The sequence below is a fragment of the Mastigoproctus giganteus genome, chromosome 1 (genome assembly GCF_048544385.1).
Source record: "Mastigoproctus giganteus isolate SK-2022 chromosome 1, ASM4854438v1, whole genome shotgun sequence".
Classification (NCBI taxonomy): domain Eukaryota; kingdom Metazoa; phylum Arthropoda; class Arachnida; order Uropygi; family Thelyphonidae; genus Mastigoproctus; species Mastigoproctus giganteus.
In genome coordinates, this window is record NC_143575.1 from 77,699,689 (window position 1) to 77,725,493 (window position 25,805).

Genomic DNA, 25,805 nt, shown 5'->3' on the forward strand with positions numbered 1-25,805 from the left:
AAAAAAAGGGGTAATGTTATTTTTGACAGAAATACATACCAGAATACTCATCAATATGACTTCTCCAGCACAGATCATGTTCCTGCTAGTTACGCTACTTATTCGATGTATGCCTTATCATACCGGTATCTTCATTCTTCAGCCAGTAGATAGAGAGGCCATTACTGGTCAAACTATCATCATCCCCTGCAGATTAGTTTCAAATATCACGGTCACTGTAAAATGGTTTTTCAACGGAAAAAGCACAGACCACCTTTTCAGACCGCCAGGGCTTCCTGATTATAAAATCGTCGGATCACCTAGAGAGAATGATTTTGCATTGCAAATCACCCAACTACAGCTGACAGATGAAGGTAAATATTTTTGCCACCACGTTCAAACTAAGGATGGACGTCAGTTCCGATCAAGTACAGCTATTGTAACAATTTATGTTACGCCTCTACCACCTCTAATCGGAGAAGGCTCATTCCTTAGTGGAAACGAAGGGGAGCAAGCCACTCTTACATGCAAATCTTTAGCAGGAAAACCACCAGCTATTTTGAGATGGATTCATTTTAATGGTAATCCCATCAACAGATCAGTACAAGCCAGTCAGGAATTATGGTCAGACAAAATAAGAGTGAACGCTTATTTGAAATGCATAACCACTCTATCACCAGAGTATGATAAGAAAGCATTTACCTGTGTCGCTAATCATCTAACTTACTTGCATCCTCAAATGGTCTCAATCACAGTCCTAGTGAAGTATAAGCCAAGAATCACTATGAAAACAACCTCAAAAATCGCACGTGAATACGATCGGTTCAAATTAAAATGTGAAGCCAGAGCAAACCCAGATGTTTTCGTTTACAAATGGTTTAAAAACGGAGAAATGCTAACAAAACAAGGAAATGCTTCTCTTGAAATTAAAAGCGTTATGAGAACAAATCATAACGATAACTTCACCTGCTTAGTCCGAAACGAACTAGGAACAGCCCAAGCTTCCTTCATAATGACAGTATCTTACGGACCCATTTTCATATCTAAATTGAACGATATTGCTACAATCCAAGGAAATCCAGTTTTGCTACAGTGTGAAGCTAGAGGAAATCCACTTCCAGTAATAAAATGGTATTTCGAGGATAAGATTATTCAAAGCAGTATCATTTCTACTTTATCAAGATGACATGTGTGTCTAAGATGACACGTCAAACGTCAGGTCGCTACACTTGTACAGCAGAAATCTCAAACTATCCTTTAGTGAAAGACCAGGCATTAATTTATATAAAAGGATCACCAGAAGGAAACTGTAAAACACATCTAGCAAGTTTAGGAGACGACGTTCGGCTACAATGTGTTTTTAAACATGTTCCTCCTCTACAGAATGTGACCTGGAAAAATACCATGACTAATGAACTGCTAACTACTCATTTGGAAGTATGGAGTCAACGAGATGTAACCAGTACTCTCAGCATCGACTCAGTCCAAGCAGAACAATTTGGCTTTTATGAATGTCTTGTATGGAATCAATGGGGACAATTAAAATTAATGGTGCATCTAGAATGGAATTGGTCTCGTGAAGCAGTATACCTTACTTTAGGAATCCCAGCCATAGTGTTGATCTTAATCACACTAGGAACAGTGTTATGGAAGCTATGGAAGTGTGGAAGCATCAATATGGAAACTTCAAATCAAACACGCACTTACCAAGTTTATTATAGTGAGAATGACAACGATCGTGTAAGCATTACCAGCCTAGAATAAGAAGAAAGGGGAGGAAAAGCCTTTCTCCTCTTCCCTGATGTCTAAATGAACTTCAGAAGTGCTTTTATTTTTTAGGAAACGTTCAAACTGTGTGTGTAGGGACTCATTGTCCCGTGTGAAAAAAAAAAAAAAAAAAAAAATTTCGAGTGAATTAAAAAAAAAAGAAACACTTAGAACTTTGAACTTTATGAATACTTCTGTTGACATTCTACTGACATTCAAATGAAATTTTAATGGAATAACTATGTTAGAGTGATATACTTATAATAGTAATTGTGAAATAATTATGGAAGTATTAATGCTTTTAAAGGTTTAAATTCTTGAAAAAAAAAAAAAACATTTGATTGTTACTTTTTCTATTATTGGTCAGTGTTATTTATAGTTATATATTAGCATTATGAAAAACACATATATAAATATAATGATAAGAACGTGTACTAACTTTGTTTATTTTATTACATGAACAATGTATCATGCTTGGAGAAAATCTTGGAAGACGATTGTGCTATAGAAAAGACGTGAATCGTTCTTAAAACAGAAGTGTACTACAGCCTAGCCGACCAAAGAAACATTGTGATTAGTGAATGTTATATGGACAATGGACACTTGAGAAGATATAATGAAGATAAGAAATACTATACATTGTAAAACTGTGCGTGCATGATAATACGTGAAGATATCCAATGGAAGATTTAAGAACTTATTATTGTTCATGATACAATATTACTAATGTTATACCGATATTATAATATCATAGATATTAACCTTCTAGTATTTTGTGTTTGAGAATATATATATATATATATAGTTTAGTTGTAGAGGCAGTTGTAAAGGAAGAAGCCATCTTTTACTTTGGGAATTTTAGTTTAGGACCCGATTTGGTTTTTCAGAATTGAGAAGAGTGATTTCCTTCTAAATCCCCAGTCTCAATTCTGAAAAAAAGGGGGAGCTGAGGAAGATGTTGCAGTGCTAATTCCGCTTTTTCCTCTAAATCTATAATAAATATATTAATTTTAATTTCTCATAATTCCCCTCTTTAGTTATTATCCAAAACTTCATTTATTGACAATTTTAGAGTTATTAAAACTGAGTATTAAAGCAAGTTTGATGTCCTTAAATCTTTAAATTGGAACCTGTTATAATGGCGACTTAAAATATGGCGAAATTAGCCACAGCAACTGTGTAAAAGAAAGCCTATCAAAATCTCTACATAGGCTTGCAATTGCTGGCCGGCGATGCTATCTTGGGAGCCACTTAACGGGTTACATTTTTATAAACACAGGAGAGATGCGCTTAGCTTGACATGCAAATGATGACGACAGAAGGGGGGGAATCAGAGGAAGATATACAAACACCCGTGTGAACGGATATGGTAGATTCCTCCGAGCATCATAAACTCGGTGAATATGTAAGCTAGAGACTCTTCATTTTCCTAATAAGGAGCTGGTGAAGTGTTTACACGTGTGGCCAGAATGTTTGAGACATCGCATCTCGTAATCAAGGATGGTGGTGACTCCTTTGATTAAGTGTCCCATAACGTGGGAGTTCTCCAATAAGAGAAAGGAAAATGTATAAACAAAAGGGAAAACTAGGGGTATAAAAGCGGGTCCTCGACACCCAGAGAAAGAACAGAGGGAGGAGGAATTCGAGTCGAGAACGAGAAGTCGAGAGAGAGGTCGAGAGAAGAGGAGGTGACGAGACGAGAAGGAGAGCAAAGAAGATACTGCAGAGGATAGAAGAGAATAGAGAAGTTCCAGTCACGGAGAACGGAGGGAAGAGCCGCCGCCCAGCCGTATCTTAGACTGGTAAGTTGATGACGAAAAGATGGATTCTTTCTAGCCTTTTATAATCTTGTAACTAATAACTGCTGTGTTTAAGAATGATAATCCCAAAGAACATGATCCTATTATTATCATAATGATTTGTTGAATTTATAACTATGTAAGATTTACTTTCTCTTGTATTAAACTTTATTATGTTTTGCACTATAGGAGTTTCTCATTCTCTGCCAAAACCTCACATGTAACCACTAAAGCTAAATGTTAAAGCATGATTAGAGGTTAATTGCGGTTATCGAGTAATCATTTGCATGATTACCCGATAATAATAAGCACAACGCGAAGCCCAAACTGCGGGGAGGGGTAGAGAGGGGGATAAACAGCTCCATCTCTCTTCTTCCCTGAGGGTATACGAGGCTTTTGTCCTAAACCAAACCATTAGACGATAAATCGGAACTGAATATACTAAGGTAAATTAAGATGGCAGACCAAAAGAAAAGTGTCGGAAACGACGTAACTACACTTAGAACAAAAAGTATAGGTTATGCCTAGACTAACTAGTTCTGATGCGGCCACACCCTAGTACACACAAAACCTAAGTAAGTAAGTGTAACGAGTATATGTGTGTGTGTGTGTGTGTGTGTGGGGTAACACAACTCAGTTGAGTTCCCCTTAAAGGTGTAAAAAAAAAAAAAAAAAGGTAAAGTGCAGCCATTATCAACCCACTGCAGGATGGAAGCCTCCTCAACAATTCATGCTGAGGGAAACGGACCATAATCTGCCACACTGGTCCAGTGTGGTTTGGCAGATCAACCATGTTCAACAGTCAGGGGCTTGAACCCCGGTCTACTCAAAGAGCGTGTGCTACTGCACTCCCGCTCCTGACCACTCGGCTACGTTGCCTAGCTGTGCAGCCATATATTTTTCCTCATAGATAACCTTCTGAGGATCTCACCAAGCAGGTTGACATCTTTGGACCCTTTCAAGGAGCTCAGTGTCTTTTTATACAGGAACACAGTATTCTAATTGAGGGCTTACAATTCCCTTATAAAGTAGGATTATAATTTCCCTATGTCTATTTTATGACAACCCTGAACACAAACGGTATAGAAACCTATAGTACTTAGTATGGTGTATGGGTTAAAGGAGATGGGTTGGAGGGAATGCCGGAAACTTTATTCTGGAGAATAAATATGCTTTTCACCATTTCAAGCCTCCAATAAGAAAAGTGGTGGTATTGCACCGGTTGATGAGAGTCATCTACCACCTAGAATAAGCAAATGTTCAATAAATCACCAAAAAAGGGATAGTTACTATTCCCCAAGCACAAGTCTTTGCAAAATGCAAAGAAATGCTTTTGGAATAGCAACATGGCTGCCACCTTTCTGGCCATTCTTGAAGCCTATTTAAGTCATCCTGAAGAAGTGTTGATCATTAACTATGCTCTTAATCTTCACATTATCTGCAAATTTTGACATACTACCGTCTATTCCTTGATTTCATTTATGAAAATTTAGAAATGATTTCAGAATTTCTATTGATGCTTGGATGAAAAAAAGTGAAGACTTCTTTATTTACTTAAATACTAGAAAGAAGAGAATGAATAACATTTGTCAACTTGATATCGATGGTTTAGTTGTTGATGATCCTTCTCATGTTGCTGACAAACTGAACTGATATTTTGCATCTACATTCACACATGAGGATTCTAGAAGGAAGGAAATGCCAGAAGCTTTTCAAACTCTTAATAGGAAGCTAAATGATTTTGTGATAACTGAGAGGAAGTGAAAATTGTTGAAGTTAAACATAAAAACAGGCATTTGGGATGGATGGGATCTATTGAATTATATTAATGGAGGCAGCAAAGGAGGAAAACAAATCCTTAGCCATAATTATGAGGGCATCTTTGGATTTAGGGGAGGCCCTTTTTGACTGGAGCTAATTCGCAAAGGGGATCAAAGAGTGACACAAGTAATTAAAGACCTGTTAGCTCAACTTCTCTTCCAGGGAAAATAATGGAGTGACTGGTTAAAGAAGTAATGCGGCACCATCTAGACAAGGGTGCAATTATATTTCAATCAGCATGGATTTGTTATTGGGTGACCTTGTCTGACCAGTTTAATTGAAAGCTTTTGATACTTTTGCACATAAAAGACTGTTGTACAAATTGGAGCAGTATGGCATTAAGGGAAAGTTACTGCTATGGATAAAGGGATGGTGCCGGAGAAAAGACAGAGAGTTGTTATAAATGGACACTGCTCTTCGTGGACTGATGTTATTAGTGGAGTAACCGGAGTTCAGTGTTGAGTCCTTGATTGTTTTCTATATTTATTAATGATATGGATGAAGGCTAAGTTTGCAGATGGTATAATTATGACAGGGTGGTTGACGGTAATCAGGGTATGCTACTGTAGCAAGATCTAGAAAAATTAAGCAGATGGCTGAGAAATGGCAATTGAAGTTTAATGTTGACAGGTGGAAGGTACTGCATATGGGTGGTAATCCCAGATTAATGTACTAACTGTGTGGTACTACACCAATAGAAGTGGAAAATGAAAATGATCTGGGAGTATTTATGCATTCAGATGTAAAGTTTTCTGAGCAGTGCAGACATGCTTCTAGGACATCTCATGGTGTTTTGTCAATGATGTACAGGATTTTGATAGCAGGGATAAGGAGTTGATTATCCCATTGTATGAGGGGAGGGGAGGGGTTCAAAAAAGCTTTATATTTACTCAGAAGTAGCGGTAATAGAAGATTGAAACAATCACCACATATTACATTTTTTCGACAGTCAACAGACAAAATGACACATTTTTACCATCTCTCAATACACTTCTGCAGGCCAGTTTTGTAAGTTTTGTAGAAGTCCTATGACTGTTCTTCAAATCGCAGAAGAAACCAAATCATCATCAGCAAAGGGCTTCAGGGCAGGAAAGAGGAAGAAATCCAAGAGTGCAAGATGAGAGGAATAAGCAGAATGGCAATATTTCAAATCCACATTTGTGGACATACCTCACTGCAGAATGTGAGGAATGCATAGGGGCAATATCATGGAGCAGGCATACGACTTTTGACAGCTTTACTCATCTTATTTGTTTTATAGCAGCACATAGCTTTATGAGGAAGTTGTAATTCTACTTTGTCATTACAGTACGGCCCTTTTGAAGGAAATCCGTTAGTATTACACCACTTTGCCAGCACTTGGTTATACCTTTGCCTTTTTGCGGAGAGGGTGGTTTTGCATGCTTCCATTGCTTTGACATTTGCTTACTTTTGGGATCATAATGATGGATTCAAGTTTCATCTATGGCGACTAGCTATAATAAAAAAAAAAAACGTGTGTACCATGTATGCACAAAAGATGTTTTATTTTATGTGAAAACATCCTTGGCTTGGATGAGGTTAAAGGGGGTTTAGTATGAAAAGAATCCAAACACATTTAACATTTTAAAGCATTTATTTTTTTTTTTGACAGTTTCAAATTTGTCTTGCATTCATACCGTTTCCCATAGGTTCTTTAGGAGCATTATTAAGCCACAAAAGAATGTGAGCATGTGGACTGCCACAATGTTGAAATTCGATCCCCAATCCACAAGTTTATTAAAATGAATTGCACACGTTACTGTATCGTCACCTTTTCCATAAAATGAAGAGCTTCTGCTTGCTTATCAGGGATATCCAAACTCTTAGGTTTAATTTTTATAAAATTTTTAGCAATTTAGGCCAACCGATTTCGTTTGCACTCAAAGTTAAGAAGAACATAGGTTTACCCAGTTGTCTGATCATCGCAAACAGATCTCTTTTATGTTGTGTACAGTAATAAGTTATTATTATTATTATTATTAGCCATTGGTGTAAAGAAGCCTGAGGCTTATGCTGCACCAGCCAAAAAAAAAATTTCCAAGTCACCCAGGGAGAGAGAAGTAGAAAGGAATCACCAAGAAAGAGAAGAATGATGATATCCAGTTGAATTAGGAATCGATTTCAAAAATGCCAAATTGTTTTCAATGCAGTTATCGACGTATTTTTGAGATTGGATTTGTTCTTTGGTGAGCTTCGTGTCTTTTCCAACATACTTAAAAGCAGCTGTTAACGAATCTCGAGTTCTTAGTCTCATTATTTTCATGGCCATATAAAGAAGATAATAAGGCATCACTCCACGCCGATCTGAACTACCAAGTTCACTCGATGCCATCATAAACGGTGTAACTTTTCAATTATCTATAAACCTTGATACTGACCAACAAGGTAAATGCTAGAAAAGGACAATTATTTGGCATATTCGTCAAAAAAAGAGCAAACTTTGTGGAATATTTCGTTCACCAGGAGCTATTCATAAATATTTGTCATTGCTCCACAAAAGAGTTTGTTGTTGATCATAGCTTCACACATTTCATCATGTGTAGGTGATGCTCCTGGTGAACCATCGTGTCCCATGCTTTCATCAAAGAATGCTTCGTCAATCTTGATATCATACAGACAATACAAAGGAGTCATAAGTAGATACTTTAACCAAACCCTTACATCTCGTTTACGACCCAAGCCCATTTAAATAACTCGATTTATGTATTTTTTACATTTGATATGAACATTAATGCAATAATTGTCATCTATTCTCTGAGGCAAATGATTGACCATTGAATTAACATTTACAGAAACATTTATAATTTGGCCAAAAATTCCTTTTGGCCGAAACCATGTCTTAGTCTTCTAATTTGCATGAATGGTATACAAGGAGAAATGAGTCACTCAATTACTAAATCCAGTCAAGGCAGATGAGATAGAATAGCAGGATAAACGAAACTGTTGCTCTTCAGAAATGTTGGAATCGAATCATTTTTGAGAGATGCTTGACAAGTATTACAAGCCTTCATAGTCATTATGTCTGCAGTTGGAAATCTTAGGAGAAGAACTGGGTAACTTCTTGGAGAACACAATTTTACTTGGAGACCGTCATTTTCATACAATAATCGATCGCAGATATCACAAACTGCTCCAAATGTATTTTTCAGAAATTGTCATTCAAATTCTTTATAGGAGTTACAGTCAGTTTGACATTCTTGTAAATGATTTCGTGCTCGACTACTGTTGAAACTCGTGGAATGTATACACAGACGATTGAGCTGAAATATGATTTTGTTTCTTTCTGGATGATGCAGTCAAAGCTAGTTGTTGCAGTATATTCTGTCTAGCTGGTTCAGAAATCAATTGAAAATCCTCAGGTAATTCATTTGAACTCAAATCTTCTGGATTGAAATCTTTGGGAAGTTCTTGAATATAATTTCGTGATGCCAATGGTCCAGCTTCTTGATGAGAAGTTGATGTAGAAGGTTGATGTTGATCAAAACCTTGAGAAGCAGATTTTATTAAACTGCATTTTTTTTTCATTCTTTATGTTTTTGAACTCGTTCTTTTGTCGATATGGGAAGCTTCTTCGGTGGCTTTGAAGCTTTTATTCTTGCATACTTTTCTTGATTTTGCTCAGCTGGAGTTTTAGTCATCTTCAAAATACTTTTATAGGTATTTTTACAATTCAGTAGTTAGTGAAATCCATTTGTAGACTAGTATGATGTCACAACCAAAAACTGTTGCAAGAAGTTTGTTTGTTTTATTGTTGCATTCTCGAATCAAAACCGTGTAAATTTTTAAATGGTTGATCAAAACTTACTTATTTACGCTACTTAGAAAGTTGACATTAATCAAAATCTTGAGAAGCAGATTTTATTAAAGTCAGCATTTTTCGTTTTCCATGTTTTTGAGCTTGTTCCTTTTCAACACGAGAGGCTTCTTTGGTGGCTTTGAAGCTTTTATTCTTGCATAATATTACTACCTGCTGCTTACTCTACCAAATTAATGTTAGTGACTGAGTTAGCATCATTTAAGAAGTGACGTCATTTCCATATCTTAGTATGAACTTGCTCTGCTGAATCAACTACTTACTCTACCAAATCAACGTTAGTGACTGAGTTAGCATCATTAACACCATTTAGGAAGTGACATCATTTGTCATTTAAAATTTAACAGCCACCTAAATGGAAGTGACGTCAATTGTGTAATTTCTGTAAAAAAATTTTGTTACCAATCAATTGTGTCATTCTGTTACTGTAAGCAAATTTTGTTACCAGTCGATTTTACTCTAATGTCACCATAAATGTTTTCATATCAAAACTCTCCTCTTGCTTTTCCTGGCACATTGACAGGAAAAGACCATGCACTTTGTGTCCTTTCATTCTGGTAGGGGATCAGAAGTCTGGGAATCCATACTTCTATACTCATACGCAACTGTTGATGGATGATATTCTCCACTGATCCTACACTAATTTCAAGCTCTAGAGCTAGTTCTTTGACACCGGTTTGGCAATATTTCAGGATTAATGTCTCATTTTTTGCAACAGTCTTCTGTTACAGCATCTGCTGGGCATCCTGGGATTTCTTCATCATGCACTGAGGTTCCACCGCATTTGAATTGTTTATACCAATGTGCAACACACTGTAACACGGGCAGTGTTCTCCCTAAACAACAATTTGTTTTGGATTATTTTGGGTGTTTTCCCTTGCAGAAAGAGGAATCGAATTGCTGATCTTCATTCCACTTTATCCATTGTGACACTTCACTTTATTTCATTCAGAGAAAAAAAAAACAACTGTCAGATTGAAACCAAAATTTGTGTGGTTTCTATACATCTTTCTATCACAACTACATCTGAGTGAATACAAATCTTTTTTGAACCCCTTTTGCATAAGGCAATGGTCAGGCCACATCTTGAGTCCTGCATGCAGGTGTCTGAATGAAGTGGTGTGTTGGTAAATATTTAACGACTGGCTCGCTAACAAAAAAAACAGTGTATATATTTATTGCAAGTTTTACTGATTTACAACAATTTGGAATACAAAAATTTCAAATAAAAATAAAATATTAATTTTTTTTATTATAATTTCCATATTGCCAATTGATTCTCATAAATTGTTTTCGTTGACTTTTGCCGAGCTCTTGTATCCATAGCCAATCTGTGGTTGCGATTCATCATTGATTTGACAAATGGAGTTGCATCCTGATCCACTAATTGTTTTCCTAATAAATTTATCATCATTAAATCTGATATGTGACGATATCACAACAATTCTAGTAACTTGAAATCTTTGACAGATGTTGGGCATGGGAATGTCATTACCTTAAGAAGCAGCAGCCCTGGCAAAATTAAACGGGTGTTTGTTGGAATAATATTCCTGTAAAATTGCTAGTAGAGATAATCCCTACACAGGCTGCCATGTAGGGAAGGGGGCTTGGGAAAGGAAACTCAAAGGGGACCAAAATAAGTACACCCTGGCTGGGACCCTCTTGGGTAGCACAGTTGGTAGGATCTCTGTCCTCCCCATACTGGGTGATGGAAAAGACCAGAGTTCAAATTTCCGTTGATGACAGGAGGAATTTTTATGGGTCTTTTTCATAATGCGGCTGAGTTAGTTGGTCTCAGGCGAGGGTAGCATTCTCCCTGAAACTTGGGTTTTTCATCCAGGAAACAGAAAATCGACCTCAGAACACACACACACAGTTTACAGATACACATGGAGCAACATGGCTGGAGTCACTGATGCTCCTACAACAATAACAACAGCCCAGGCTGGATTTTCCACGTCACCATATAAAAGCTTATTGTGGATTGAAGTGCAGGCCGCTCTACAGTTTATAGCCATTCTCGATTAAAAACCTACTCACAAAATCCTTGAAAATTCAAACGGCCCATGCAAACTGACACTAGCACACCACTATCTGAAGGCCTCATTTTAGGAAGGATCCAGTGCTGCTGGAATGAGTGTAGAGAAGTTAAACGAAATTGGTGAGGGGAACAAAGGGGTTCTCTTACTAAGAAATGTTTCAGTATTGCATTTGGCAGCGTACAGAGACTAGGCATCTGTGAGGTGATCTGACAGGTGTTAAGGATTTGAATGGATTGAGCAAGCTCAGTGCTGACAGAATTCTTCCTCTTGCTCAGACTACACACATCTAGGGATATAAATCGCAGAAGGATGGGCGCAGAATAGATGTGCAAAAATTTTCCTTTAGTCAGCAGGTGGATGATTGTTGGAACAACCTTCCATCTGTTGTGGAAGCATGTAAATATTTGAATAAATTCAATGAAGTGCTAAACAGACTGTTGGGTGGATGAAAAGATGATGTGGAATTTTTTTTTTCCCATATGCTGTATAATCTTGTTTTCTTGTGTCATTTGCCATTACTAATAATACTAATTACAGTGGTTTCACTGTTGAAGTGCTAACCTCTTAATTGGTGTTTAATTTTTTGTGAACAGAAAAAATTGCCGGCAATTGGTCTGGTGAGTATGGTGGATGCTGCAAAGAGATTGTATTTTACTCTGAAAGCATCTCCTGAATGAACAGAGTGTGCATTTTTTGCATGTAATAATATCCATTGTGCAGCACACAGTTCTGGATTTTTTGCAAAATTGTCACTTGTAATTTGCACAAAAGTTTTATGGAAATGAATTTTTCAAACATACTCTTCCTCTTAGGCAGGCCTGTCTTGACAAAATGTCTTGTTACAGTTTAAGTTCAATGAAATACAGAAATCACTGAAGTGAAATCACCAAACTTCTTTATGACTGCCACCTTATTTGAGGGTTATTAAAGAAAATGTCATATTACATATCCAGCACAGAGTAGTAATAAGCTGCCAAAATGAAGTTGCCTGAAATCATCACATGGTTACCTTTTTTATGAAAACCCCAAACACGAGAGGTATTAGAACCTATAGTATTTAGTACTGTGCTTGGGTTGGAGGTTGAGAAGATGAAAGAAGATATTTGTTGATATTAAACTTGAACTTCTGTAGACTGTAATTTTCAGTGAATACGTACGAAGGAAGGTTGTTCCAGAAAACGGCAGTTGAATGAATAAACGAGGACGATGAAAAGTTGGTTCTGCGAGTTTGAAGTTGGACAGTAAATGGATGTTGGCTAGTGGTGGCACATGTTCGGACTGTTTTGAAAGAGAGAGCAGGAATTATAGAAGCCAATTCAGAAGAACAGTGCCCAACGAAGTATCTGTAGAAAAGGCATGCAGCAGAAACAGTGTGTCTATGAGACAGCGAGTGGAGAGACTCTATTAGAGAGGAGTCATTAATTAACCTGACTGCCCTCTTCTGAATGGAATCTAGAAGCCTGAGAGAGGTTTGGGGGGGGGCACCACCCCAGATGTGTGACAATATTCCATGATAGGGTGGATTTGCAATTTATACAGAGTGAGCAGCTGTTTGGAAAAAAAGTAACCAAGAGCAAAAGAGAAAACAGATTTTTTTGATGCAGAGGAAGGAATATTTGTAATGTGCTTGTGCGAAGAGAGATTAGAAGTCAGGGTAATCCCCAAAAGAGATATATCATTTTGCCTAGAAATCGGAGTGTCACCAAAGATAAGCATAGGAGCAGAAGAATCCTTTTTGCGAGATATAAGACAAGACTGAGTTTTAGAACGATTGAAATCAACTAAGTTGTCTTTGCCCCACTGGAGAATTACCTGAAGATTGGCATTTAAGGAATTGGTAGCAGATTTTTGAGAAGTTGAAGCTGATTGAGTAGGGCAAGGTTTCTCAAAATGAAAAGTGGAATGCAATGTGCTATCATCGGCAAAACTATGAATAGGATTTCCAGTCAATGGAAGACAGTCATTAATATACAAGAGGAAAAGAGTGGGGGAAAGAATTGAACCTTGGGGGTTCAATTCTTTCAATTCTTGGCCACCAGAATCAGTGAAGGAGTTAGAAGACAGAGAGCCATCTACCATCACCCTCAGTGAGCGATCAGAGAGAAAACTGGATAATCAATTACAACAAACAGTTGGCAACCCATAAGATGGAAGCTTGTTTAGAAGACCTTTATGCCAAACACGATCGAAAGCCTTTGAGATGTCAAGAGCAAACTTTTCCATTGAATTTGTCTATAAATGAGTAACATCAGCCAGAATATCACCAGTGGATCGATACTGACGGAATCCATACTGGTGATTGTTGATCAGACAGAAGATTTCTAGGTAGTTTAAGAGTTGGTGGTTAATTTATTTCTCCATTACTTTAGAAAGGGCGCCTTCGTAGCCAGGTGGGCAGGAGCAGCAGTGTGTAGCACACGCTTCTTGATTAGACTGGGGTTCGAGCTCATGACCACCGAATACGGAGGATGTGGAAAGGTCAGAGAATGACCACCGCATATCCCCGGAGCAATATGGTCTTAGTTGCTAATGCTCCTAAAAACCAAATAACAACAATAACAACTTTAGAAAGAGTAGAAGTAATTGCAATGGGATGATAATTGGATGGGAGGGATTTGTCACCCTTTTTTAGGAACTGGCTGGATATGAGCAAATTTCCAAGCAGAAGGAAAAACACCTTTGGAATAAGAAAGTGAAAAAAGCGGCAAAGAATAGGAGTAAGTTCAGGAGCACAGGTTTTGAGAACATGTGGAGAAATACCATCAGGACCTGGAGCTTTCTTAGCATCAAGATTTGTCAAAATCCTTCTGACATCCTTTTGACGGAAGACCACAGGAAGCACTGAATGGAGCGTGTTGGGAATGGTGGAAGGTATTTTACCAAGATTATTAATACATGAGTTGGAAGAAAAATGGGATACTAGCAGGTCAGCTTTATCCTTGGCTGAAGTGACAACAGAACCATCTGGTTTGGACAGGGGTGGGAGCAGAGATGGGCAAAAGTTGCGGCCAATAGCTTTGGCAAGAGACCAGAATGCTTGGCTACCATTAGGGCAAGAAGCAAGTTTTCTGCTCTTAGCCTGTTCAAAATCTAGTTTGGACTGATTAATAACTGCTTTAAAATTGTTGCGAGCTTTGGTGTAGGCAGAAAATGAAACTGAAGAATTGGAAATAAGCCTATTGCGATATGCAACGTTCTTCTCTTGAACAGCCTTAGCACATTTGTTGGAAAACCAAGGTTTAGATAAAGGAAGAGATTTTAAAGTGGAGTGTGGGATAAAGGATTCCATTCCTTCAAGAATAATTTCACTGACACGATCTGAGCAAACGTTGATATCAGAAGTTTTGAAACAGTAATCCGACCAAGGAAAAGAAATCTCGCAGGTCATCCCATTTTGCATTCTTGTAATGCCAAACAATACGAGGTTGGGAATACCCATGAGATAAAGGCTCCATTGGAGAATAGACAATCACCACGTTTGATCTGAAGTGCCTAAAGGACCTCTCACTTCAACTGTGTACTTAGAAGGCTTGTTTGTGAGGAAAAAGATCAAGTGTGTTGGCTGTATGGTTAGAATTGTCCAATATTTTTGAAGGTAAATGAATAATCTGTGCAAGGTGTGGAAGAAGGTCATTAATATACAAGAGGAAAAGAGTGGGGGAAAGAATTGAATCTTGGGGGACACCAGCATTAGTGGAGGAGTTAGAGAGCCATCTACCATCACCCTCAGTGAGAGATCAGAGAGAAAACTGGATAACCAATTACAACAAACAGTTGGCAAACCATAATTGCAAAAGCCTCAGCATTTCGACCAGCTGGGTTGGTGTGACTAGAAAATGGAAGCCAGCTGGAGTTGTAAACATTAAAATTACCAAGGAAAATTACCTCACTGTTAGAAAAGTTGTTTGGAGAAAGTCAAGTTGCAAAGAGAGGAAGTCAAAGAGCTCCAAGTGATTAGTGGAGTTGGGAGAACGGTAGAGATAACAGATGATTTTGACAGAATGAAGTAGAGAGATTTTAAGCCAGGGAAGATCAAAGAGAGGAGATTCCAAATTTCCAAGTCTCTGACAGGAAATATAAAACGGACATATGCACATGTATCACCTTTGAGGCAAAAGGAATCATACAGTGAATAATTTGGGCATCTGAGATGAGCAGTAGTTAAATCAACCGATAACTGAGATTCTGTCAGAAAAAGTACATGGGGTTTGGCAGACTGCAAGTGGAAATGGACATCATTGAGATTAGAATTGAGACTACGTATTAGGAATTGTTTTTTTTTTTTTTTTATGAAAACCCCAAACACGAAAGGTATCAAAACCTATAGTACCTAGTACCATGCATGGGTTGAAGGAGAAGTATGAGGGGAGGTGGATGCCAGAAACTTTGCTCTAGATACTAAACATGGGTTCCACCACTTCAAGCCTCCAATAAGCAAAGTGGTAGTATTTCACCGGTTGATGAAAGTCATAGGTTTAGATCTTTTCGCAGATAAGCTTGCTCTATTAGTTTGACAGTTCTTGGTGTATTGAACAGTAAGAAAAAGTGGGGGGGGGGGGATATACTGTATGAAGTATGAAATTCTTGGATATGGCATACATGGTAAGAATATACCCAGATCCTTGACATAACGTGGCTTCGACAATGCTCTGTTGCATACACACTAATCAGTCCCTCCAGTCACTATCTGGCAGAGTAGAGGTAGCAAGATTATACACTAGCTGATCTGGAAGCCTCCTAGAGAGTTACCAATAGATTCGGTCTGGTGTACTAACTAACGGCCAGCTTGCAAACACTGGTTTAGAGCTGTACCCTCGAAATGTAAGGAATATTGGATCTCGCCACAGTGTTCATCATAACCTCAAAAGTCAACAATCATAGTGCATGATGGAAGAGATGGGGAAGGGTTGACCGGAACTTAGCTCTGGAGACTAAACATGGGTTTCACCACTTAAAGCCTCCAATAAGCAAAATGGTGGTATTGCACTGGTTGATGAGAGTCATCTACCACCTAGTACTGCCTGGTAACATTGAGGGGTGGCATTCCTCCATGTGGTGTGGGCGCCACGCCTCGACTCTTGCTTACGTTGGTTCACACCTGGGTTCACACCCACCACGAACTTATGCATGGAGGTTATACCCAGGATTACTAACGGTCCCACCATCATGAAGGTGCAAGTGGAGGATTTGACTGTCACAGAACGTCCGGACTTCACCGAAATTGGGTTCACTTGACTTGAGTGTCACCCGAATATCAGTTCCATCAGCATTTTAGACTCCCAGGTAGCAAGTACAGCTTGTCTGGCATATCTCAGAGAATGTCTGTGACAACCTCAAGGACCTAAGCCATTTTAGTGCCCTCTTGCCTCAGGTACTAAAATGGCTTGGCACGGCCCTGGTAGAGAGAGAGAGATTTTAAGCTACATAAAATCGAAAAGAGGAGATTCCAAATTACTGTTTCTGACGGAATATTGGAGCAGTCATATGCATAAATTCCAACTTTGAAGTGAAAGGAAGTCCTTCTGGGTAGCACATTTGGTAGGATTGCTGTCCTCCACACACCGAATGGAAAAGACATGAGTTTGAATCCTATGGATGACGAGGAATTTTTATGGTTCTTTTTCACAATGTGACTGAGTTAGTCAGTCTCAGGCAAGAGTAGCACGGTGTTTTCGCCTGGAAACTTGGGTTTTTCACCCAGAAAATTGACCTCATGCAATTTACAGACAGTATACACAGAGCAACATGGCCTTAGTTGCCGATGGTCCTAAAACCCAATAACAATAACAATAAGTGAAAGGAATCATACAGCAAATAATTAGAACAACTGAGATGAGCAGTGTTGAATCAATCAATATTTGGAATTCTGTTAGAAAAATTACATGGGGCTTGGCTGACTAAGTGGAAATGGACGTCATTGAGATTGGAACTGAGACCATGTATATTTATAAAATGAATGAAGATATATTTGGGAGGTGTAGAGCTTTTTACAGATAAGTTTGTTCCGTTAGTTTGACTCTTCATGATATATTCAGTAGTAAGGAAAGGTGGGGAGGACATGTTATATGAAGTAATGAAATTTTTAGATATGGCAATAATATACTCAATTCCTTGACATAATGTGGCCTCAACAATGTTCCCACATATACACTACTTGGACTCCCTCCACTCACTGTCTGGCAGAGTAGAGGCCATGAGATTATAAACTTACTGGTCCAGAAGCGTTCTAAAGAGGTAACAATAGGTTTGTTCACAATGGACTATATAGCAGCTGTCCCATGAACACCATTTTAGAACTGTGCCCTTGAAATGTAAAGAAGATTTAATTTCTCCATGATGCCTATTATAGCTTCAATAGACATCAGTCATACTGCATAAAGGAAGAGATGGGGGATTGCTGGAACCATGGGTTTCACCACTTCAAGCCTCCAATAAGCAAAATGGTAGTATTGCACCAGTTGATGAGTCATTCACCACCCAGTAATGTCTGGTAATACATAGGGGTGGCATTCCTCCATGCATTGTGGACGCCACAGCTTGACCCCTGCTTATGTTGGTTTGCACCTGGGTGGTGAGTTCCAGTATACTAGGTACCGTATTTCAGGACTTGCACATGAGGGTTATATTCAGGGTTACTAACAGTCCCACCACTGTGAAGGTGCAAGCAGAGGATTTGGCTGTCACAGAATGACCACATTTCACTGAAATTCAGTCCACTGATGGAACTGATATTCAAGTTTCACTTGAATATCAGTTCCATCAGCATTTTTGATTCCCAGGTAGCAAGCTCAGCTTGTCATATCTGTGAGAATGTCTATGACAGCCCCAAGGACTTAGTTACTAAACTAATTCATAAATTAAAAGTTTAATATGAAAAATATTGTGCTGCTGTTATCTAAATCGATACATCTCCAGCAGAAATTTCCCAAGTTTGAAAGATGCATTCAGTTTTTTTATGAGAAAAAGTATAACTTTTTCACTATAATTATTTTATTGTGATGAAAGAATAACAACATATAAGGCAAATTGTTTTCCATGCATGACACAAGAACAATCATTGGTCCATCCATTACTGAAGTTTTGTTTTTCACCTCTCTGAAATAAGTTTTTTAACAATTATTTTTTAAAGAGCACCGTATATTACTCATATCTCTTTAAAAGTACCTTTAAAAATGGATTTTTGAAAAATGGTTTATAGTTTTGGACATTATTGTGAATATACAAAACAAAGTGTATTTGAAAGCCTGGCTTTTGTGGACATCCTCACAGATTCAAAGATTAAATTACAAGAAGGCTCACTTCTTCTGGCAAATCTTTACAGTTTATTGAAACAGCATTAAAAGCTAATTTTGAACAATTGATTGAAACTTGTCATAATTTTATTAAATGTTTTGTTTGCAAATCCCAGTGCTGAATTTATGTTTCATTAGAGGTGTGAGCATGTTTGGTATCCAGCAAGAACTGACCTTTGACATGGCCAACTGGTCATGAAGGATAGTGATATTAGTTCATGGGCTTATAAAATTTATTTATTAATATTTTATGGAATTGCTCAGAAATACTACATTCCCTGGCATAATATGTCTATCCTGCATATCTAGGTCTTCAATTTGGGTGCATTTCTGGTATTGTCACTTCCATTGATCATCCTTTGGGAGGTGGGGGACTATCTTCTATGAATTCTCAACCTCATTTCAAGTGCTTAGACCAAACTTTTTATTTTGTTATTCAGAAGGGGTGCGATATCTCCATTACAGTATTCATGAACAACTTTTTCGTCCCTACTCTTATTTTGACAAAAATTTAATGTCTCAGTGCATCTATTTCATGCCGTCCATGTTTTCCTTTGGTTAAGTGGTTTAAATCTGTTTAGTTCTTCTTCTTCTGTACTTCATTGTATTGAGCTGGACCTGTGAAAACAAGATAGATATTTATGACAGTATAATAGAACTACAGTGTTTTATATATTGAGCATATGTAAAAAACTGCAAAGTTAGGTAATTCATTGAATACCCTTTGTACTACTGTATTAATATAAAGTTTAATCCAAAGTTCTGAGATGTTACTTTTCTGAAAAATTAGAATGAACACAGCATATAAGCAAGCTCCTTCAAAGTAGCCCCCCCCCCAATCATATGCAAGTGTCTCACTGTTCTTGCACTTCTGAAAGCATTAGCATTAGTAGAGGCATTTGATGCAAGAAAGCAAGCTTATGCAGCATCAGCCAAAAAAAAAAAAAACATAAAGTAAAATAAATAAATAAAAAATAAGCACTTCCACTTCACCCCTCTGTACGTTCGAAATACCTGTCCAGCTGAGCCTTAAACTTATTTAGGCTATCAACTTCCACGACAAGGGATGGAAGTCTGTTCCACCCGCTGGCTAAAGGCAAATTTCTGCACATCTATCCTACATCTGTCTTTCCTCAATTTGAATTTATGCCCTCTCAGGTGATTATTCTGAGCAAGAGGAAGAATCCCATCAGCATTGAGCATGCTCAAACCATTCAAGGCCTTGTACACCTCTATCAGATCACCTCGCTGGTGCCTAGTCTCCAGACACTGTAATTCGCAAAACTTAAGCCTTTCTTCGTAAGAACACCCCTTTGTTCCATTCACTAATCTTGTTGCCCTTCTCTGTACTCGTTCCAGCAGCTCTACATCCTTCTTGAAATGAGACCTCCAGGCCTGTATACAGTACTGTAGGTGTGGCCTGACCATTGCCTTATACAAGGGAATAATCACCTCCTTATCCCTGCTAGAAAAATTCCTATATATATCATTGACAATACACCATGAGCTACTCTTGCAGCCTGTCTGCACTGCTCAGAGAACTTCATATCTGCCTGCACAACCACCCCCAGGTCCCTTTCATTCTCTACCACTGTCAGTGTAGTACCACAGAGTTGATACGTTGCTCTGGGGTTGCTGTTTCCCATATGTAGTACTTTACATTTGTCAATGTTAAACTCCATTTGCCACCTCTCAGCCCATCTGCTCAACCTTTCCAGATCCTGTTGCAGTAGCATAGTGTCAGTAGTGTCCTTCACAACACTGCCAACCTTCGTATCATCTGCAAACTTGGACATTAAGCTTGATATACCATCCTCAATATCATTTATAAATACAGAAAACAATAATGGACCCAATACTGAACCCTGAGGAACTCCACTAATAACATTAGTCCATTGTCCATTGGTTACCACTCTCTGTCTTCTCCCCCTCAACCACCCCTTTATCCATAGCAGCAATTTGCCTCAAATGCCACACTGCTCCAATTTGTGCAGCAGTCTTCCATGTGCAACAGTATCAAAACCCTTTTTAAGATCCAAGTATATAATATCAAAGTTATTCCCTGCATCCAGTTCTTTTGTGACTGCATCATAGTATCCAATCAAATTGGTCAGGCAAGACTTCCCCTTAACAAAACCCTGCTGTGTCCGAGCTATAACTGAAGTCTTGGCTAGATGATCCTGCAGTGCTTCTTTAACCAGTGCCTCCATTAATTTTCCGGGAACAGAAGTTAAACTCACAGGTCTATAATTACTTGTGTCAGCCTTTGATCTTCCTTTGTAAATTGGGGTCACATTTGCACATCTCCAGTCCATGGGTACCTCCCCTGAGTCCAAGGAAGCTCTCATAATTATGGCTAAGGGTTTGCTTACTTTCTTTGCTGCCTCCTTTAATATAACTGGATAGATCCCATCCACCCCAGGTGCCTTTCTTGTGTTTATCTTCAACAATTTCTCCTCCACTTTACTCTCAGTTATTACAAGATTCTCTAGCTTACTGCCAGAGTTGTATACACCTCTGGCATTCCCCTTGCTGAATAACTCCTCATGTGTGAATGTCGATGCAGAATATTCATTTAGTTTGTTAGCTACCTGAGCAGGATCATCAACAGTTGACCCATCGATATCAAGTGGACCAATCTGATTCATCCCCTTCCTTCTAGAGTTTACATAAGTAAAGAACTCTTTGCTGTTTTTCTTCGCATCCCTTGCCAAGGGTTTCTCATAATCTGCCTTCGCCTGCCTAACCTCCTTTGTAACTTGGTTACAGATCAACTTGTATCTGTCATAGGCTTCTGTGTCACATGTTAATTTGTATGTATCCCATGCATTTTTCTTCTCTGCCATATGTCTCATTAGTTCATCTGCCATCCATTAAGGCCTTAACCTTGAACAATATTTCTTAGTTGGTATGTAAAGCCTAGTAGCTTCCAAGATGTTCTATGAATGCTTCCTATTTTGAATTTGCTGTTGGTAACATCATCAGTTGATCCCACTGTATAGAATTTAAATACTGTCTCAGTCCATCGTAGTCGCCTTTACAAAAGCAATACCCCTTCCCTTTACCCCTAATGGTAGTTACCTCTTTGAGTAAATCCCACTTCAGAACACTGTGATCACTGCCACCTAGTGGCTCATTTATCTGCAGATTCTTAATGCATGAAGAATCACTACTGATAATCAAATCAAGAGTATTACTCCCTCTAGTTACCTCCCGAACATGCTGATGTAGAAAACAATCATCCAATAAATCCACAAAAGCCTTGCTAGTGTGTGAGTGACCAGCCCCCAAATTCCAGTCAATATCTGGGAAATTAAAATCCCCCTTTATAAGACTCTCTGATTTACTGGCCCACTCTATTTCTCTGTACAGTTTCTTATTATACTCATCAGAGTCATTAGGCCTATAGCACACTCCTACTCTCAATTTTGATCTCCCAATGCTTATGTCAACTGGCTTCACTTCTTGGATTTTATGTGTTTCTTTACTAATAGCATAACCCCTCCTCCCTTCCTATCCTGTCTATCCTTTCTGTAGACATTGTACTCCCCAAATTCCAGTTCTGCATTCCTTATATCTGTGTGACACCACGTCTTTGAAATCCCAACAATATCTGCCTTTGATGTTTTGAGCAATACCTCAAATTCATCAAATTTATGTACTAAACTCCTAGCATTGGTGTACACGCAAGTATACATGCACCTGCTCTTCCTCTTAGCCACCCTAACACAACCCATGTGTTTACTTTTACCCCTATGATTCCCAGCAGTCTCTGAAATATCCTGCATCTTATTTTCCAGGCTGCTGCTCATTCCAATAGAAGCATTGCAAGAATCACTTTCTCCTCTGCCAGTGGCTACTGTTAATCTATTAGTCCTTGTATTCCCCCAATCTAGCAGTTTTCCGACCCACCTAACACTGCCTCGATAGCATCAGCAAAAATTCTTGCACCCTTTCTATTTAAGTGTATCCCATCCCTGTAGAAGCAGTCTCTCCTGTTAACAAGTACAGACCAGGCTGAAAAAAAATTCTACCCCCTTGGCCCTGCACAATCTTTCCAGGGCCGAATTGATCGATAAGGCTCTCATCATATACTCCATCCTATCGTGTCTGGGCAGAGTTGCAGACACTTTAAAATTCAACCCTAATTCACGGCTTTTTTTCAACAGTGATCTGTACTTGTTAAGTAATTCTGCCGGTCTCCTACTCTTAATATCATTAGTGCCAACGTGTACAACTATATCACCTTTTGTGCCCTTAAAAGATGATATCCGCTCTACATCATCAACCTTTGCCCCTGGCAGACATACCCTGGTCCTGTTCCACCTATCCTTTTTACAAAGCATGTTTCCCGTTTCCCTGACAATAGAGTCACCAACAACTACTAGTTCCTTTGGGACCAGTGCATTCTGCCTTGGGGGTTGCCGCTGTGTTGTGCGATGACCAAGTGCAAGCTCTGGCATTGGTGTGGGCAGCTGAGAGCTTGTATGGGCCCCTCACTTGTAATCCTTCGAGGGCATCCACCCTGTCCTTCAAGCTCTCATATAGGCCCATAACAACGCTGAGTTGTCGCCTGATTTCCTTACACTCCTTGCATCACGCACATACAAAGACATCCCCCATGGCAGTATCATGTCCCATACCTGACTGCTCTGCAAACATCAAGCAAATAGGGCATCTTAAAAGGCTGTGATTCACAGGGCAGCTACCCCCCCTCAGTTCTCCCCTGAGCCACAGCATTCCCATTAGCTTGAGCCTTTTGCTTTGCTGCTCTGGTTTGAGTCATGATTTCGATTTACTTTCAATAAAATTTCAATTTCAGTACAAAATTAAATCCTAAACTTGCATCCCAACACAGTTATAACGCTATATTTATGTTTCAGTAATGAGTGTTATCTACGAAATATTTATGTTTCAGTAACGAGTGTTATCTACGAAATATTTATGTTTCAGTAATGAGTGTTATCTACGAAATCTATGAGTGTTATCTACGAAATCTATGAGTGTTATCTACGAAATCTATGAGTGTTATCTACGAAATATTTATGTTTCAGTAACGAGTGTTATCTACGAAATCCCTTTATATAACTTCCGTATCAAGTTATGTATTAATTATTTATTTTTACTAATTATTTATGTTACGTAACCTAAGTGGTTATATGTATAGTTAAAAGTACAATTTAATTGCCAATGAAGTTCGACAAGATTAATAGATTTTACTGATTAATTTTTGCGTAACAATGGCGGCTATTTACGAACGGTAAACACGTGGATTTGATACCCTTTCCGATACTAAGTAATACCTACAAAATCTCTATCTAAGTTACTTTAAACTTAAGTACCGTAAATAGGAATATAAAGCTACTCTAGAAAATAAGTTAATATGTCAATTTAAACTAATAAAGCAGAAAAAAAATCAGAAAAAACTTCTCTGTTCCAAGAGCGGCAGAAAGGCACGTCTGCACAGGCAACTCTCCTGCTGCTGGAAGTTTTCACTTTTGAGCTGGTCAAGTTTTCCTGTCACATTCTGTTGGATGGTTGGAATATCAGTAAATATTCATCCTTTCAGCTTCATTTTGAGTTTGGGGAAGAGAGAAAATCACATGAAGCAAGGTCAAGTGAATTTTTTGGATCAAAAATTCTTGAATGGAGAGTGTGATGTTAGCAGGATCATTGTTTTTGGAAGAAACAATCCACCATTTTCAAATGGCTCACAGTGCTTATTTGTAAATTTTTCCATCAATAGAATTAGAACCACTTTATACTATATTTTACTGTTTGACCATTCTGAGCAAATTCATAATGAATCCCTGAATGTTGAAAAAACAAGTAACACTGTTTCACATTTGAAGCTGTTTTCTTTTTTTTTTTTTTTTGGATTGTCGATTTTGGTGATTTTCTGGTCTCACTTGAAACTCTTTTCAGGGTTATAGCTCTACATCCCTCTATCCTGGTTGGTATATCTTTGTGGCGAACTCCTTTGGTCATAATTCAACAAACTTGGAACAATTTTTGCCGACACTCATGTGTCGAAGTTTTCAGTAAAAATCTCTTCACCTAACATAATTGAAAAGAGATTCCCAGTTGATTAGCAGTTTGTCTCCTGGTTAATTTCTGATCTGAATGAATTTTTTTCATATACTTCGGTAATTAGCATTCCACTGATAAACATTGAAGTCAACCTTCTGCTTTAAGCGGCGAGAAAAAGCAGAAGGTTTGTTAGTGGTATATTAGTGGAATGCTAATTACTAACAGCTAATTTGTGGGGCATTAGCATTAATAGAGGCATATGATGCAAAGAAGCAAGCTTATACAGTATCAGCAAAAAAAAAAAAAAAACCTTCCCATTTCATCCATCCATTCACTTCAAATGTTTGTCCACTTGTGACTTGAATTTATATAAGCTGTCAACTTCAACAATGACCAAATGAAAGTTTGTTCCAGCAATCAACCACCAGCTGGCTAAAGACAAATTTCTGCACATCTGTTCTATAACTGTCTTTCCTCAATTTGAATTTATGTCCCCTCAGGCGATCATTCTGGGCAAGAGGAAGAATCACATCAGCATTGAGCATGCTCAAACCATTCAAGGCCTTATACACTGCAATCAGATCACCTTGCAGGTGCCTAGTCACCAGACACTGTAATTTGCAAAACTTATGCCTTTCTTCTTAAGAGCAACCCTTTGTTCCATTCACTAATTTTGTTGCCTTTCTCGGTATTCATTCCAGCAGATCTTCACCCTTCCTAAAATATGGCCTCCAGATCTGTATACAAGTACTCGAGGTGCAGCTTGACCACTGCCTTATACAAGGGACCATCTGCACTGTTCAGAAAACAAACTTCATATCTGATTGCACAGTTATCCCCAGATCCTTTTCATTCTCTACTATCCTCAGGGTAGTACCACACAGTTGATATGTTACTGGGGTTACTGCTACCCATATGCAGTACTTTACATTTGTCAATGTTAAACTTCATTTGCCACCTCTCAGCCCATCTGCTCAACTTTTTTAGATCCTGTTGCAGCAGCGTACTGTAATTAGTGTCATTAACAACTCTTCTAACCTTCGTGTCGTCTGCAAACTTTGGCATTAAGTCTGATATTCCATCATCATTAAACACTGAAAACAAAAATGGACCCAACACAGAACCCTGGGGGACTCCACTAATAACATCAGTCCACGAAGAGCAGTGACCATTGATTACCACTCTCTGTCTTCCCCCACTCAACCATCCCTTTATCCATAGCAGCAATTTGCCTCCAATG

At 38.4% G+C, this 25,805-nt stretch overlaps 2 protein-coding genes across 2 annotated transcripts in view; both read left to right on the forward strand.

The window, feature by feature from the left end:
• The window catches only part of LOC150090908 (uncharacterized), a 202,000-nt gene that overhangs the window by 77,851 nt on the left and 98,344 nt on the right, over nt 1-25,805 (forward strand). The window lies entirely within an intron of this gene.
• On the forward strand, nt 56-1,165 carry LOC150090909 (irregular chiasm C-roughest protein-like). Its single transcript, XM_090377891.1, has one exon. It carries the CDS (start codon nt 56-58, stop codon nt 1,163-1,165), a length of 1,110 nt encoding a protein of 369 aa, XP_090234017.1.